Consider the following 18,093-nt stretch of genomic DNA (forward strand, 5'->3'; position numbering starts at 1 on the left):
GTAGTAAGGAAATATGGCTATATTAGAACTGTAAATAGACTTTAGACTTACTAGAATTGTGTAGTTATTTCTATAATGATTAAAGAAGGGATATTATCAAGGAATGATCATATTTGCTTTATACAATTTTTAGATCAAAACTGAAAGCAGAAAGCAACAACCGCTGCATGCTGTACAGAAGGGTGGTTTCACAAAGAGAAACTAGGCACAGTTTCCCCCCAAACTTAACACCTTTTGCAAAAAGCACTGTAGCATGTAATAAGCTTAACATTTTGTCTGGCACAACAATGAGCAAATCCTTTACGCAAATAGGATCACAGAGAGCAAGTACATACCACCTAAAATTGATATATTTTAAAAAATGAATTAGGCCCATTTACAATCTATACATAAAAACACGTATAACATGAGACACATGGAAATCATGTACCAGAACCTTTCTCCCTGCAAAACTGTCAGATTGCTCTTTCAGAAAAATTAGCCAAATGCAGAAGTTTTCTACAATCACAATTACATTGTGATTGTAGTCCACGCTCTAGCTACATCCAGAATAGACTACTGCAATGAGCTCTAAGTGGTGTTGCTTTTGAAGACTGTTTGGAAGCTCCAAATGGTCCAATGGGCAGCAGCCAGATTGCTCACAGGAGAGGGATACAGGGAACACACAACCCCTCTGTTATGCCAGCTCCACTGGCTGCCTGTCTGTTACTGAGCACAGTTCAAAGTGCTGGCTTTAGCCTATAAAGCCCTAAGAGTTCCGGCCCAGCTTATCTGCCCAAACGTATGTCCCTCTATATATGATCTATCTCGGAGGTTAAGACCATCTGGGAAAGCACTGCACTCGGTCCTACCTCCTTTGCAGGCACGACTGGTGTGGACAAGAGACAGGGCCTTCTTTGTAGTGGTGCCTTGTCTATGGAATGCCCTTCCCAACAGGGGGGGGGGGGAAGCAGAAACATAGCTATGGAACCAAACATTTGGGCAGTCAGCAGGACAAGAAACGAACACAGATTATGTGCAATTTTTATTTGATACTTGAACGTCCTGGACCATGCTTTTCAATCATGTGATTTTAATGTACATATTGATGTTTTTAACCCCTTGTTTTAATGTTTAAATGTAGTTATGTTTTAAGATTTAATTGATAGTTGTATGTTACTGTTGTTTTATGTTAGGTTTTGCCATGAATCTGTTGGAAACCGCTTTGAGTCCCCCCAGGGTAAGAAAAGCGGTATATAAATGTAGTAAATAAACAAACAAACAAACACCCCCATTATTCACACACATTTTCTATCTTAACAACAAAGCATTCTCACAACTCATTTAGGCCCTTTATTATTTTGGAAAGAGAACTCAAATGCATGAATGTCCCGTGCATTATGCCTTGCCTGCCCTAAGGAAAGGTGTCTCATCCAATTTGATGATGGACCAGATCTCCTTTCCAGACTTACAACATTTTATAATATGAAGAATATGACATCTGGCTTGAAAGAAAACAATACAGCAGAGCATTTAAAAAGGGGTTTGTCGTTTTTATTTTTTAAGTCGTACAAAATATTCATACAAACCGTATTGTTAAAATACATTTAATGCACATGCTTGTAAAAAGGGAATTTTGCCTTTACTATGGCAAGTCACACGTCATACAATCATGATGATACAGTAGTTTGTGTTATAAGAAGACCATGCTACACTCATCTGAGGCATATGAACAATCTGCACAATCTGCTCTGACAACAGGATAAAAAGGTATATACATGATTTATGCATGAAAGCTGCTCGAACAGATGGTCAGTGCAGTTTGATCTAGCTGATCATGGATTTTGCAAGGGGGTCCTGGAATGATGGATAAATCATTTGCTTCAAACAACGTTTCATCCACTGACAAATTCCATTGTACAGTCAGGATTGCACCAAAATAAACTTTATACACAAAGACTGGCCTCTAGAGTAGGAATTGTAGCTTTTACATCCATTATGCTTTGTGTAGCACAAAAGCATGATAAAAGATTCATGATTAATTATTGGCCTCTGTCACAGAAGCAGTGCTTTCTAGGGATAATAGTGTTTCCAGTTCCCCTTGTATCTTTAAAATGCATTTCACAATGGTAAAAAATCCTGTAATATGTCTAACATGGGGTTTTTCAAGTCAATTATATAGTTCTAGTCCATTGGTTCTCAACCTGTGGGTCCCCAGGTGTTTTGTAAACTCCCAGCCAGCTTACCAGCTGTTAGGATTTCTGGGAGTTGAAGGCCAAAACATCGGGGGACCCACAGGTTGAGAACCACTGCTCTAGTCAATCGGGGATCAAATATGCATGTGTAGGACTTGGGCTTAAGACTCACTGAAATCAACAAAGGAAGTTAACTGTGACTAAGTCATCATATCTTCTAGATACAAAGTTCAGAATTACATAAATAAAATGGTAATATCTACCCACAAAGGTGTAGTATTTAGAGGCTGCTGGGAATCTGCTTTGCAGAAGTACAACAAAGGTATTTAGAAAAATTACTAAACAAAAATGCCCAAAGCAGATCAATGAGGACCAAACATGCTTAGTGTCACAGAATGCTTCGCTGCTGTTCTGCCAAGGAAAAATAGATATCACATCAAGATGTACTCTTTTTCATGTGAGGTTCTGGAATATATTTTCTCTCATCAAGCAAGCAATGAACTATGTCTAAAATAGATTGACATTCTGATAAAGTTTCTGGTTTCAAGGCCCACACAATTTGCACTAAATGAAAAACACTGATTTTATATTTCAAACTTGTTAAGTAAGAGGGATTTTGGCCAGATTCATCATTTTCAAAACTTGTCCTTTAAAGATTTCTTCAAGCATCTTTTATGAAAAACACATTGCCAATTTCCCATACTTTAACCAAATTTCCACATGCTCAAGTCGTTAATTTCTGCTAAACTGAAAATACAAAGATGTATTAAATATGCAAAAGAGTTATACTGGAAGTCAACTGGTTCTAGCATAGCTCATAATCTCTTGGATCATGGGAACATAATGTTATGAACAGTGACTTATCGAAGGCATTCTTGGCCAAAATCACTGGGTTGTTATGAGTTTTCCGGGCTGTATGGCCATGTTCCAGAAGGATGCCTGCCGTCGATGTGGGCAAAACGTCAGTAGACAATGTTTCTGGAACATGGCTATACAGCCCAGAAAACTCACAGCAATCCAGTAATGAAGAAAAATTTCTCACATGCATCTTGAGCTCATAATTAACACTAACTTTTGAAATTCTCCAAAGGGTGCAATATGTCGGAGAATTCAGAAGGAAGGTTGTCTTCACAATTCATCTGGAGAAATTATCAGTCCCCAAAATTAAGAAGCTCAGATCAACACATGCAAACACACAAAAACAAAATCATAAATTAGTTCCATAGTTACTCATCGACAAGTCAGCAAAGCTGAATAGGTTGCTTTGAGATTGCATCAGTATTTCATACTTTAGCAACCATGAATGTACTGTGTATATTCTGCTATAGGCTGCATAGATTGCTTTGAACCCCAAAATAATAACTATGGAAAGTATACAGAAGAAATATAATTAAGTAGTGCTTAATTTACCAATCACTGTTACTATAACAATAAGTTAAGTCCAAAATATAGTTCAAAGCTTTGGTCTCCTCCAATTCGTTCCCAAAAGGGGGCAATATAACAAACATCAGTCCTCTAGGAAAACGTAATACAACATAATGCAATAATATTTTGGCAACCTGACCTTTGTTTTTTCCATTCAAAAAGAAAATCATTAAATCCCCCCTTATTAAAAGTGGAAATGTATTAGTATTTAAATATAAAACTGCTGACCATATAACACAGTAATTCAATAGCTAAAATATCATTATGTTTTCAGTTACTAAAAAAAAGTTAAATATCTGGGATGCAACCCCACAAAAATTCAATCATGTAAGCAATGCACAGCAGGAGTACATTCCCAAATAAGTCTTTGGTGAGATATTAGTGTCCAAGGTTTGCATTTTTTCAAATACATTGTCTGTGCTTTTTCCAAAAGCCTCTATCTGTGATGGAAGAGAGAGAAAAACAGACATATTAGTAGATGTTGCAAATGATATGTTTTCAATATACAGCAATTCTTTAGTATTAATATTAAAGCTGGTGTAATAATCTTTATCATTATACAAAGTATCTATATACTAGCACACATGACTCAAGGCCTACAGGCCAAATCTGGCCCACCAAGTTATTTTATGTAGCCCTCCCGATGCTACACTACAACTCTTGTATTCCTCATCAGTGGATATCATGACTAGAGCTGATGGGAGTTGTGATACAGTTAACATCTGCAAGGCTGTAGTTTGTTCTGTTTAGTCAGGATAGTGGGGCTTAAATATAGATACAAGACTTGTGGATATTAGGTTTCATTTCAAAATGTCCTTTAACCTTTCTTCAACCACAGAACCACAAGTGCTGTTAGGTTGCAATTTCCATTATCCCATCTGAATGGCAAGTAATAAAAAGTGATGGGAATTGTCACACAATAACATCTGGAGTAAAAAGTAAAAAACACTGACCACTATGTAAAATCATTACAGCTGGCCCTCATATCCACAGATTCTCCATCCATGGATTCAACTGCCCTTTGAAGGCAAGAATAAGGCTGACGTGGCCCTCAACGATAATGAGTTTGACACTCCTGTTCTAGAGAATGTTTATCCATTCAAGGAACATTACCTATATCCATACACACTGAACATAAAGACAAAAGAACATATGGAGAATATGCAAATTAATAAACTATATCTGGCATGTATTGTCGAAGGCTTTCATGGCCGGAATCACTCAGTTCTTGTGGGTTTTTTCGGGCTATATGGCCATGTTCTAGAGGCATTTCTCCTGACGTTTCGCCTGCATCTATGGCAGGCATCCTCAGAGGGTGAGGTCTGGAGCTGGGAAAAAAGGGGGTTTATATATCTGTGGAAAGACCAGGGTGAGACAAAAGGCTACTGTAAGATGGGCTAGGTGTGAATCTTTTCAATTGACCACCTTGATTAGCATACAATGGGCTGACTGTGCCTGGAGCAAACTCTTGATGAAAGGTGATTAGATGTCCCTGCCTGTTTTTCTCTCTGTTGTTTTAATTTTAGAATTTTTTAAAACTGGTAGCCAAATTTTGTTCATTTTCATGGTTTCTTCCTTTCTGTTGAAATTGTCCACATGTTTGTGGATTTCAATGGCTTCTCTGTGTAGCCTGACATGGTGGTTGTGAGAGTGGTCCAGCATTTTTGTGTTCTCAAATAGAATGCTGTGTCCAGGTTGGTTCATCAGGTGCTCTGCTATGGCTGACTTCTCTGGTTGGAGTAGTCTGCAGTGCCTTTCATGTTCCTTGATGCGTGTCTGGGCGCTGCGTTTGGTGGTCCCTATGTAGACTTGTCCACAGCTGCATGGTACACGGTAGACTCCTGCAGAGGTGAGAGGATCCCTCTTGTCCTTTGCTGAACGTAGCATTTGTTGAATTTTCTTGGTGGGTTTGTAGATTGTTTGTATGTTGTGTTTCCTCATCAGCTTCCCTATGCGGTCAGTGGTTCCCTTGATGTATGGCAGGGACACTTTTCCTCTGGGTGGATCTTCATCTTTATTCTTGTGGCTTGTTCTTGGTCTTGCAGCTCTTCTGATGTCTGAGGTGGAGTATCCATTGGCCTGTAGAGCCCAGTTGAGGTGGTTCAGTTCATCTTGGAGGAGGTGGGGTTCACAGATTCTTTTTGCACGGTCTGCCAAGGCTTTGATGGTGCTTCTTTTTTGACTTGGGTGATGGTTGGAGTTTTTATGTAGATATCTATCTGTGTGTGTGGGTTTTCTGTAGACGGTGTGACCCAATTGTTGATCTGGTTTGCGGATGACTAGGACATCTAGAAAAGGCAGTCTTCCTTCCTTTTCTATTTCCATAGTGAACTGGATGTTAGGGTGGATGCTGTTAAGATGTTCCAGGAACCTGTTGAGTTCTTCTTCTCCATGGCTCCAAATGGTGAAAGTGTCATCCACATATCTGAACCATATAGTGGGCTTTTTGGTTGCTGTTTCAAGAGCTTGTTTTTCAAATTGTTCCATGTAGAAGTTAGCTATGACTGGGCTGAGAGGGCTCCCCATAGCTACTCCATCTTTCTGTTCATAGAATTCATTGTCCCACTGGAAATAGCTGGTGGTGAGGCAATGGTGAAACAGCGCCGTGATGTCTTCTGGGAACCTCTGGTTGATGAGTGCCATGGTGTCTGCAACTGGGACCATGGTAAATAGAGACACCACATATATCTGGCATCTTTTTAGGGAAATACAATAGCTTGAATTGGACTGAATGCCATCATAACTTATTTTTACAGTCACTACAAAAGTAAAAATTTAGGACACACAGTGATCAAAATCCCACCCCACAAATCACCTTGTAATGAATGGAGATGCATCCAGTTACTGTCTTGCAACTCAACACAGTGTAAGAATATCATGCACATAGATTTCGCAATGGTCCCAGAGGTCTCTGCAAATGCCAGGTGCAACATGCTCCAGGCATCTGGATGGATCTCCCCACAGAATGGCCATGTTTGGAGCAGAAGGCAATTATTTGGTGACAGTCCAATCAGCCCTCACCAGCAAAGCCATAAATGAAGGATCATAAGAACTTCAATCCACTGTTTGTAGGCCCACCCACAGTCCAATTTTCCTTTCAAGGGTTTACAATCACTGTACAGTATCACTATTTATTATTTTTTCCAGGTCAACAAGAGGAAGAACAATTCCACACACCTGCTGCTCCATCCCCGACTCCACTTAACCCCACTACAAACATTGATGCTGGCACAACAGCCTCTTGTCATCTACTGGCTGTTTCAGACATTTACACGAATCTGCTGTGCAGTGTTTACACTAGACTATACAGAAGACACTTTGGCTATACTTCATATAAAAGAAAATCAGTGTGTTCAGCAAGTCTTGCAAATGCTGATTTGTTATCAGTAAATGTTTGGTTTTTAGATCTATTTTATACACCTATATACTTGGGGTCATGTAAAAACATCTCAAGTCAAAAAGGGTCTTAAGTGGAAAACTTTGCTCTGCTCTAAATAGCAGAGATTCTATAGCTTCAGCCCTCTACAAAAAAGAAAGAAAGAAACCCAGAACATCCTCTAGACCAGTAGTTCACAACCTGTGGGTCCCCAGGTCTTTTGGCCTACAACTCCCAGAAATCCCAGCCAGCTTACCAGCTGTTAGTATTTCTGGGAGTTGAAGGCCAAAACATCTGGAGACCAACAGGTTGAGAACCACTGCTCTAAACAGTTACAACTGGTTCCGCTTCTCTTAGTGATGACAACTGAAAATTATAAGAACTCAAATGTAGATGTATGGTTCAAGCCCACATTTGCAAAACTAGTATCCATAGTTTTATTTCTCCAAATGTGATAACAAATGTCCTTGCCAGGCATTTTCTAGATCTTCTAGCACAACTCTATGGTATTCTTTGTCCAGAAGATTATAGGGTTCACTATTAACAGTGGCTTAATGTATCCACATGAAATCCAGGAATATCTCAGGAAATGGAGGTGATAGTGTTCTATAAAGAAGAGCTAGTAAAATGGAATGTGAAATAAAAGGAGAAAGTTTGTGTTTCTGGGTTTCTTTTTGTTGATTGAGACAAAGACTGCATAACTTGGCATTTTGATTATTTGTTTTAGGAAATAAAAGTAAGTAATTTTACAATTTCATATATTTAAGCTGTGGAGACATAGTTTTGATGTTGTTGTTGTTGTTATTGTTGTTATTATTATTATTATTATTATTATTATTATACATGTAACACCTACCCCTCCTTGTGGCTTGACAGGATTTGTGGCAGCCCCCAATAAGTAATCCAACCCTGAAAAGAACCTTCAATCTGAAGGTGGTTTCCAACTCTGATTTAAAATCAACACCATACTGAACCCATTTTGGGTCTTTATCATGCCCACCTGTTATTCTGAACCAGATCTAGCTCTCTGTTCTTGCTGGGGAGGAGTAAAACGCAGTTCTTTGGATCCCTGTTTCCCAGCAGGTGTAACTGTCACTCCTTTAGGGCATTCTTTGACAGGAGTCGCTGCTGTTCCACCACTAACACCTTCTCCACTGCTAACAGACACCAAGTTTCGGCGCTCCTTTGAAGCAGATTTATGTTCCACCTTTGTGACTCTAAATCTGGGGGAAGGAGAATCACAAGTTATTAATAGGCTTGAATCTTCTCACACACCCCTTTGAAGAAAGAGGCATATTTAATCTAAGTAATTCTTTGTCAACAAAAATCAGGTTCTAATATGATTTAAAAAACAAAAAACAAAAATGTGATATATGATAAGAGGGTATGCTTCGAATCCTCTGCCCTATCATGAAACATTTGTATGTATCTTCTTACTGCCTGCTGAGCTTTCCAGTCACAGAATTCAATTTGTGATTCTCCCATCCCTTGTTAGCTTTACAGAAGAAAGGAGGAACAACAAACCCTGTTTAGCTCTGGTCTGTATTGCAAGGAAAAGGATAGCTGAAAAAAGGAAATGTTGTTTTATACGGTGTTTAACTTAAACTAGGTTTTCACAATGATTCAATAAAACTTCAAGCATGTGTGCTAAAGAAACCCAAGATGACAGTACCATTTTGGAAAAGAAATCAAACAAGATTGAAAAGTGAAATCTTTTATTCCTTAATAACGCTGACTACTGATAACCAACAATACATGCACTCAATTATGGATCCTTTTACCCACCAGGATAGAGCATACCAGTTACCTTTCCAACACCTTTTCACCGTCTGTTTAAAGAGAAGCTGAATATTGAACAAACGTTTTTTATTGATCAGCCAATTGATCTTATCAAAATACACAATATAAACACAACGTACAGTATACAAGGAAGCTGAATACAGAAATGTCAGTGCAATGGGCTACTGATAGTGAAACCAAATAAACGCACCTTCCCACAGATAGCACAGTGACTTCTCCATGCCGGCCTCTTCTTACTTCTTTAGGTTTCTTTGAGGGACTAAAAAGATGCCATCTTTTCTGATTGCAGCGAGTACAAGCACCTGTCCCTGCAATTCCACCAACAGTATGCAAATGCCGGCCTCGACAGGTATGCTTCGACCCTCCAGGTGAGACAGGAGAAACGGGAGTTGTAGGGCTTCCTGGAGTAGTTGGACTCCCTGGACTAGTTGGGCTATTATTTAGGATAGAAGAAAACAAAACAAAACCATGAATTTTACAGAGATGAGAGCTATTGCCCTTCTGTATTTTCCACCCTGTTCCTTCTTATACATTCTTCCTTTATACAAAATCTTTGGATTAATCTTTTGAATCTACACCTACTAAAGAAATTGAGTGAATGAATACAGAAGTATCTTTTAAACACAAATTACATCCACATTTTCCTTATTTTGAAAATAAGGCCAGTTTCTTCTTTAGCAGACTAAATTGAAAACATTTGTATTAGTGAAGAGAATGCCATGTCAAGTCCCATCCCACTCATCTCTTCCCACACACCCTATTCATACATTTATAAGACCACATGTACTTTTAGTCATGTAAATGTTTATTTGAGGGAGGGTTTTTAGTACTAATTTGAAAAAAATGAAATAAAAAGCCATTGTTATAGAATACACATTTAAAAGCAGATAGGGTTTGTGACACCACCAGCACAAACCCATCCACACAATAGCTTCAGGAAACAGCTTCTCCAAGTAATTTTATCAAACAGTGAATGTGCTTTACACAATACTCTTTGACGCAAATTGGGAAAGAGATACGTGATTTTTTTTTACCTTTCTGGGTCAAATACAGAGTTATCTGCCACCATGGCCTTCAACACATCAGCATTAGCTGTAAAAGAGATAAAAAATAGTTTACACTTTCAGGGTATTCCTTATACACACAAATACCAAAAACAAGTCAGCCAGAAGCCAATTTATGAACCATAACCCAAAAGATGGCTGAAGTTTGGATAGAAAATCTCTCTCTAGATGCAATCCTATCTACACTTCGATGGAGTTAAGTCACAAAAGTACAATTTATTCTAAATTTGCGATTAGTGCATCAGACCTGAACTTCCTATACATTCTCCCATATATCCTTCCACACATACTCTTACGAGTTTGCTCATTTACTATCTGTACAAATGCCAATGCAAGTTCTGTTCTCATACATTCAAGTGCATAATATGAGGCATGTCATGAATTAAAAGCTTTAAATGTCTGAAAATCTTCACTATAATTCAACAAGAACCCAAAGGAGTCAAAAGTCTAACCACCAGATCAATATGTTTATCTTTAAAAAGCTAAAGTACCTTCATTTCTCATAATGTAGTCAACGATTTGCCCCACAGTGTCACCATTATCATTTGTACTTTCATTCAGTTCTAAAAATATAAACAAAAAATTGAACATCATTCTTCTATAACAGTGAAAGTTAGAAAATACACAGGAAACAAGTTATATGACAATAGAATTCCACAAAAATATAAATGGCATTAAAATGAAAGTAATTCCCTCTATTAATACAAAAAACATTCATAAGGGATGCAAATTCGAGACTGAATTCCTACTTGCAGATTTAAATAAACAAATACAACAAGCAGGCAGTCTCTGATGTGCATCCCTCTCTGTAGTAAGCCTTTAAGAGATAGCTCATAGCAGACATAAACAAAGTCAGTGTCTCCACCCCAGGATCGATCACTGAAGAAAGAAAGGAGGCCTGGGCTCTTTAAAAAGGTTGATGGATAAAGTCTAATTAGAGAAACAGTTATGTTATCCCAAGACCTGATAGATCCACAAAGTTCAGGCAACCCACCAAATTGTAGAGGCTGATGCTGCACACACCCATTTCTCTTCTTTGTCCAAGTAAGCAAAGAGTCCCAAGATAACAGTTGAAGGTCAGGAGGCTCTGAGATCACAACACTCCTAACCCTGACTTGCACTTAGATTTTGCTTTCTCATTTCTGAAATAGCATTCAAGCCTGAGGAAAATAAATTCTTGATAACAGCTTTTGGGCCAAACCTCTTTCTGCTTAACCCTGATCTGACTGTACTAAGGAACCAGTAAAGATCTTTACTTGGGAGCCAAGCTGCATTTGACAGAGACCCACAGTACTTAGCTACGATGTGATAGTTGCAACAAAGCAGGGCAAATAGACCTGCTTGCTCTTCATGTTAACATCAGTCTCTCCCTGCAATAAAACTTTACCACCTCCAACTCTAAGCCAGGAGCCCCTATGTAGTCCAAAATATGATGGTGACTAGTGCCTGATACAAAACATACACAATTACGTCAAGCATGGGGATGTTGTAACCATTTTTACCATTAAGGAAACAGAATTAAGTTGTAGATACTGCACTCTTTATTTCACTGTGTTTGCACCACACACATACACACACCCCAAAAGGATGTTTACCGTCACCAGTTTCTTTGAGGCTAGGGGAACTGATTGTGGGGAACTTTTCATATGCTTATATTCCAAGAAAGAACATAAAAAATCTACTGTTATGTTTTTGTTTGTTTTTTTGGGGGGGGGGGGTTTGGACCTGGGATTTTCCTGAATCCAAAAGTATTTCCCACAGTGACAGAACAGCCAATTGATTTCACACACAACCCTTTATATTAACTACTCCTTTTCTACACATTGACTGGAAAAACCTATATATTTTGCATATAGCTGCTCTAGCTATGTGTTGTGTATGCATACTTTTCAAACCTTTTCCTCCAAGGGACATAAAGAGTGCTTCACTGAGAATCATACAATAATAGAGTTGGAAGAGAACGCATGAGCCATTTAGTCCAACCCCCTGCCATGCAGTAAAAGCAAAAATTAAAGTACTCCTGGCAGACTTGTTTTTAACTGGATCTTTTTTTACCTCCTTAACCATCCTGCCATGTATGTGACCAGTCTGGGAATAACTTCACAGCAAAGTGGGGATCAAAGAGAGCCACTTCAATTCTAGTTGAACATACTAACCCAGTAGATGAAAAACAAAAGCCAATAGGAATCATTCACTGAGTTTCCTTATCAGATCTGCAACTTTTTCTGCCTGTATCTCTGCTTAGTGGTCAGGATAATAGATAAGCGGTTATTTTAAGCTTGAGAAATTTTTGCACTGAAACAAGTCTATTTTGAAGCTTGACAGCAGATATGAATCTAGCCTCCCCATAGTCCCAACAATCTGAACATGACAGAACACAAAATGATGCTAATATCTGCTTTCTTACATGCTCATTATCAAAATAGAAGTGAATTCTTTTTAAGATCCTTCTTGCCTACCGATCTTTTCTTGAAGTTTCTCTGCTTCTTGCTCAGCTTCTGTTGTACAACGATATCCTTTCTTCTTTAGTATATGACAGATCAAAATCCCCAGGAGACCCATTAGGAAGAAGACAGGAATCAGCAAAAAAGCAATATACTCAGGGTGTGTGCTACCTTCTGAAGATCCAGGTGTACTTGTCGTACCTCTTAAGCTATGGCTTAACAAAACATCAGGATACTCTATGGAAACAAGGAGATGAAACTACTACATTAGTCAGGTTTGTACAGTTAACAGTGTAAACTGACAGTGACTGACAACATTTGACAATCAAGAATGTAGTATTCTTTAACAGACATGTGATCATACCAGCTAATCAACACATTTGCAACTGAAGAGTACAGCCAGGTATTTGCTCTCTTTGTAGCAACTTTAATGACTCACCCACTTTCGAATGGTGTCTGAACTGGCCAACCAGTTTGTAACTGGATGCAAGCAAGTAACAGAAACCATGGGCAAAATGTATTACATCCATAGTGTTGCCTTCATGAAGCTGAATGCACAGCAATGATTATGAACTATGATCCACCTGTCTTATTCTTTGGAACTTCAAAGCCACAGTTCACTAAACTAGTCCAGCACAATGTATGAACGACTCTTTCAGTGCTTCAGAAACACTTACCGCATATACTCGAGTATAAGCCAGGTTTTAAGCCCTTTTTCAGGCTGAAAAAGCCCCCCTCACCTTATACGAGTCAAAGTTATTTATTATTTTACTCTGTTATTATTATATTTACATTATTTTACTATATTATTATTTTATTACATATATTATTTTACTCTATTACTATTATTACACGTATTATTTTACTCTATTATTATTGCTATTATTACATTTCCATTATTTTACTTCATTATTGTTATTATTATTGCATTTAATATTTTACTCTATTAATATTGGAAGGATACGTAAGCACATTTACATTGAAGAAGGTTAGAATAATGGTTTAATCAGAGTTGGACAGTCTTGTCTTAAATTACAGTTTTACGTAAATATTCAAAAACATTTAACCTACTGTACTAAGGAGGCTGTCGAGGTCCTGAACCGGTGCTTGGCCGCTGTGACGGTCTGGATGGGGGTGAACAAATTGAAATTGAATCCAGACAAGACAGAGGTACTCCTGGTCAGTCGCAGGGCCGAACAGGGTATAGGGTTACAGCCTGTGTTAGACAGGGTCGCACTCCCCCTGAAGACACAGGTTCGCAGTTTGGGTGTGATCCTGGACTCATCGCTGAGCCTGGATCCCCAGGTTTCGGCGGTGACCAGGGGAGCATTCGCACAGTTAAAACTCGTGCGCCAACTGCGACCGTACCTTGGGAAGTCTGACTTGGCCACGGTAGTCCACGCTCTGGTTACATCCTGCCTTGACTACTGCAACGCTCTCTACGTGGGGTTGCCTTTGAAGACGGCTCGGAAGCTCCAACTAGTCCAACGGGCGGCAGCCATGGTACTAACAGGGGCAGGGCGCAGGGAGCACACAACTCCTCTGCTGTACCAGCTCCACTGGCTGCCAATTAGCTACCGGGCCCAATTCAAAGTGCTGGCATTGGCCTTTAAAGCCCTAAACGGTTCTGGCCCAACATATCTATCCGAACGTATCTCGGCCTATCAGCCCACCAGGACCCTAAGATCTTCGGGAGAGGCCCTACTCTCCATCCCACCTGCTTCACAGGTGCGGCTGGCGGGAACGAGAGACAGGGCCTTTTCTGTGGTGGCCCCGCGGCTTTGGAATGCCCTCCCTATAGAGATAAGATCAGCTTCCTCGCTGATGGTATTTAGAAAAAAACTGAAGACATGGATGTTTGAACAAGCATTCGGCTAATCCGGTGCGATGAAGTTCATGATCAAGGACTGGTAATCATAGACAACGAAATTGGATTATGATTTTAGTTAAGAGATGCATTGATCTGTATTGGTGGCCCAATACTGTGTACTGTATATGTGTTCTATGTTTTTAATCTGAATATTGTTGTTTTTAAGTGTTTTTTAAGTGTTGTAAACCGCAATGAGTCGCCGATTTAGGCTGAGATATTAGCGGTATACAAGTGCATTAATAAAATAAATAAATAAATAAATACTGTTAACCTCATGCAGAGGCCTACACTGACATACAGCAACTCTAAATCTAGATAGGGCATGCTTTCATTTAAAAATATTCCACCCTTTGGAAAGTTTACACTTCCAATTCTAAAGTCATTCAAACATCTAGTATTGACCACTGTAGAAAGGATCAAACAGGCCTGCCCATGTGATCTAAAATATCTATTTATAGCATGAGGTTTTCTACAGTAATAGGCCTGTAGAGAAAATATTGTTCCACATTCGGGATAAAATAACAAATGATACATGTGTGACAGCATCCAACACTGCACAATCAAGGAAAGGGCACAAATGACACACAACAGTAAGGAATCCTTTGACACAGCTGCCACTCGATGCTCCAGGAGCGATAGAACTGGCCATTTAACATGGACGTAATTCCACAGAGCAGACACCATAGGTGGACCTAAATTGCCTCTCATAACTAGAAATGTAAATACCCAGAAAAAGCAGGGAAAATGGGGGCAGAAGAATAAGCTCTCTTTTTTTGGGAGGGGGCATTCTAAACCTTCCTTTATTTTGAAAAAAAAAATGGATCACAGAATGAAGTTTCATGTAAGTACTTCAAATTGTATTTTTTAAAAAAACAGTCACTATATTTTTCTTTTCTACATTCGTTTTGTGGGAACCAGTGCTTTCTGTCTGCCTGGTATTATGGATGACTAGACAAAAGAGAATAATTTTCACTAATATTAATGGTTTCTTCTTGGGGGGGGGGGTCCCCCTTCCCCTAGTTCCTCATAAACTGGCAAAAGAAGAGAGGTTTCTTATAGTTCCAATTTCCTTAAAGTTCAGGACCTTGTACCTCCATTCATAACAATACTATTTTAGAAGCAATTTCAGTTTGTAATTATTTTGTGAATAAATCAGACCTTCAACTTTTGTATCCAAATTATATGTAATTATTTTATGCTCTTAAAGGAACAGAATGTTTTTCAATCTGTACAATGTGTTACACTGTTACGTTTTCCCCCCCAGTGGCAGTATTTGCTGAAAAAAATATTACATTCTCATGATCTTATGGAATTATGCAATTCCTGACATGCGTTCTGGTCCACATTATGGTTTTCAACTGTTGCCAAAACACTTCCTTTTAAGTCATGCATGCCCCACACAGCCCCCATACCTCCAAAATATCACAGATAAAGGAAAGTTAATTACAGGGCACTGGAAGATTTTAAACAAGTTTGTAACAGGTCAATATTATACATGCTTACTCATTAGCAAAACCCTTTCAAGACGCTCTATTATGAGATTATGAGATCTATTATGAGGTTTAGAGAATTACATTGTGAATTTCTGTTAAGTATACTTTGTACAAGCTGTTAGTACATTTAATGTAATAGTACTATGAGCATAGATATGATATACATTCTTATGATTATATAACTGTATTACTTTTTGGTGTATAGTGGCCTTTTGCTCTTGTACTTTGGGGAATCCCTGCTCTCTATTGGAAAAAAAATAACAACAGCATAGTATTTGTAAAATGTGCACTTCCAAAACAAGATGGTATGTTCATAACAGACAAGCAAAATAGTACTTCTAATATCTTAATAAGCCCCCTGGTGGCACATCAGGTTAGATCACTGAGCTGCTGAACTTGCTGACCAAAGGTTGGTAGTTTGAATCTGGGGAGCAGGGTGAACTCCTGCTGTTAGCCCCAGCTTCTGCCAAACCTAGCAGTTTGAAAACATGCAAATATGAATAGATCAATAGGCACCACTTATGCTGGCCACATTATTTTAGAGGTGTCTACAGACAACACCGGCTCTTCAGCTTAGAAATGAAGATGAGCACCATCCCCAGGGTCAGCAACAACTAGACTTAATGTCAGGGGAAACCAGTGTGGAACACATCTCACCATACTAAAACAGTGGATGTAGCTCTTAATGAGACATGCTGCATTATCACGGGCTGTCTGCGCCCTACACCACTGGAGAAATTACACTGCTTAGCCGGTATTGCACCACCTGGCATCTGCCGGGAAGTAGCAGCCAATAGTGAAAGGACCAAGGCAGCGACATCTCCAGCTCATCCCCTGTTTGGGTATCAACCAGCACGCCAACGACTTAAATCTAGACATAGTTTTCTAAGATCTACAGAGACACTCGCTGGAACACCTCAGCAAGCGAGAGTCCAAAAGTGGCAGGCTCAAACCCAGCACCTCAACCAATGGCTGATACCAATTGAGAGACTCCCTTCTGGGCACACAGAAGACTGGGCGACTTGGAAGGCATTGAACAGACTGCGCTCTGCCACCACAAGATGCAGAGCCAACCTTCAGAAATGGGGCTACAAAGTAGAATCCTCGACATGCGAGTGTGGAGTAGAACAAACCACCGACCACCTGCTGCAATGCAACCTGAGCCCTGCCACATGCACAATGGAGGACCTTCTTGCAGCAACACCGAAAGCACTCCAAGTGGCCAGACACTGGTCAAAGGACATTTAACCAGCTACCAAACTCACAAGTTGTGTATTTTTCTGTTTGTTTGCTTTGTTCTGTTAGACTGGTTGTTCTGACACGACAAATAAATAGGGGAAACCCCTTAAAATATTTTAATACATCATCAACAATGCAACTGCATTTGGAACACGTTGCACAGTTCTGGTCCATGAAGCTCAAAAGGGCAATGTAAGAAGTCATGAAGGTGAAGAAAGGGACCATTAAAATGATCAACAGAGTGAATTAATGAGGCAAGATTATAACATGCAAGATTTATTAAAGGGAGAAGAAAGCTATTAATTGTAATGGGGATGATTTCAATAAGCTCCGGTTATCATTAGCAGTATGCGTCTTAATACCATTTGAGGAATCTGAATGCAGCAGTCTGCTCTGGTTCATCTCTTGCTTGTGGCCTTCCCATAGGCCTTTAGTTGGGCACCATCAGGACAGAATACCAGATGACTGGCTTTTGGTTTAAGGCAACACAACACTTCAAAAGAAAAAAAAGGGATAATCTAGCTATCTTACATGGAAAAAAAACCTTTAAGACATATAGTGTAATAAGGTGGTAAAAAGATGGTTCAATACCATATGCAGTAATTTTCTAGCACAGACTGTCTAGCATCAACTGATTTTAAATTCAGGGAATTGGTTTTGCAATATACTTGGCATGTTTGGATCTGAACCTTTTCATACATTGACGGCAAAGTAAGAGACCAGATCGAGACATGCCACACAGAAAGATTATCATTAACTCAAATTCTTTCCCGCACCTCCCAACTGTTTCTGTTTTTTAAAAAGGCAAGTTACATCACTGCAGGGAATGTATTCCTGTATCTTGATTTGTTTCAGGCAGTCAAGATCACAAATATATTTACATAAGGTCTTTCTACAAGATCCATTAAAACTGAGAAGAATACCAACCTTTGGTCTTCAATTTGAACTGATTTGAGCAACATACTAAAATATATTTTCACAAAATAATTCCAGTTTCCGTGGGAAGTATCACCACAAGAACCTAAAATGCACAAATAGTTTAACAAGATAAACATTCTTTTTAAAAAAAAAACAAAAACAAAAAAAAACAATTGAAAACATGGTAGCCCTATGCATGGTGTTACATTCTACTATAGCATATGTTGTACCTGAGTATTTGTATTGTATCCAAAAATGTAGATTTATATATACGAAAACTCATGGGGAAA

The 18,093-nt window shown here is 39.0% G+C and overlaps 1 protein-coding gene across 2 annotated transcripts in view; it reads right to left on the bottom strand.

The window, feature by feature from the left end:
• Nucleotides 1–1,511: 1,511 nt before the first annotated feature.
• The window catches only part of RELL1 (RELT like 1), a 28,334-nt gene continuing 11,752 nt past the window's right edge, over nucleotides 1,512–18,093 (bottom strand). Inside the window, exons 1-7 of one of the 2 annotated variants that reach the window (XM_060777834.2) lie at nucleotides 17,248–17,393; nucleotides 12,299–12,520; nucleotides 10,331–10,402; nucleotides 9,810–9,867; nucleotides 8,966–9,208; nucleotides 7,976–8,198; nucleotides 1,512–4,039 (exon numbers count right to left, since the gene is read on the bottom strand). In XM_060777834.2, the coding sequence (XP_060633817.2) occupies nucleotides 7,979–8,198; nucleotides 8,966–9,208; nucleotides 9,810–9,867; nucleotides 10,331–10,402; nucleotides 12,299–12,520; nucleotides 17,248–17,287 (855 nt within the window). In that variant the 5' untranslated portion in view covers nucleotides 17,288–17,393 and the 3' untranslated portion in view covers nucleotides 1,512–4,039; nucleotides 7,976–7,978. Of the gene's footprint in view, nucleotides 4,040–7,975; nucleotides 8,199–8,965; nucleotides 9,209–9,809; nucleotides 9,868–10,330; nucleotides 10,403–12,298; nucleotides 12,521–17,247; nucleotides 17,394–18,093 lie in introns of those variants that run through there. The other variant, XM_067469018.1, reaches the window with a different exon arrangement.

This window comes from Anolis sagrei, chromosome 5 (assembly GCF_037176765.1).
Source record: "Anolis sagrei isolate rAnoSag1 chromosome 5, rAnoSag1.mat, whole genome shotgun sequence".
In the NCBI taxonomy this organism is placed as follows: Eukaryota; Metazoa; Chordata; class Lepidosauria; order Squamata; family Dactyloidae; genus Anolis; species Anolis sagrei.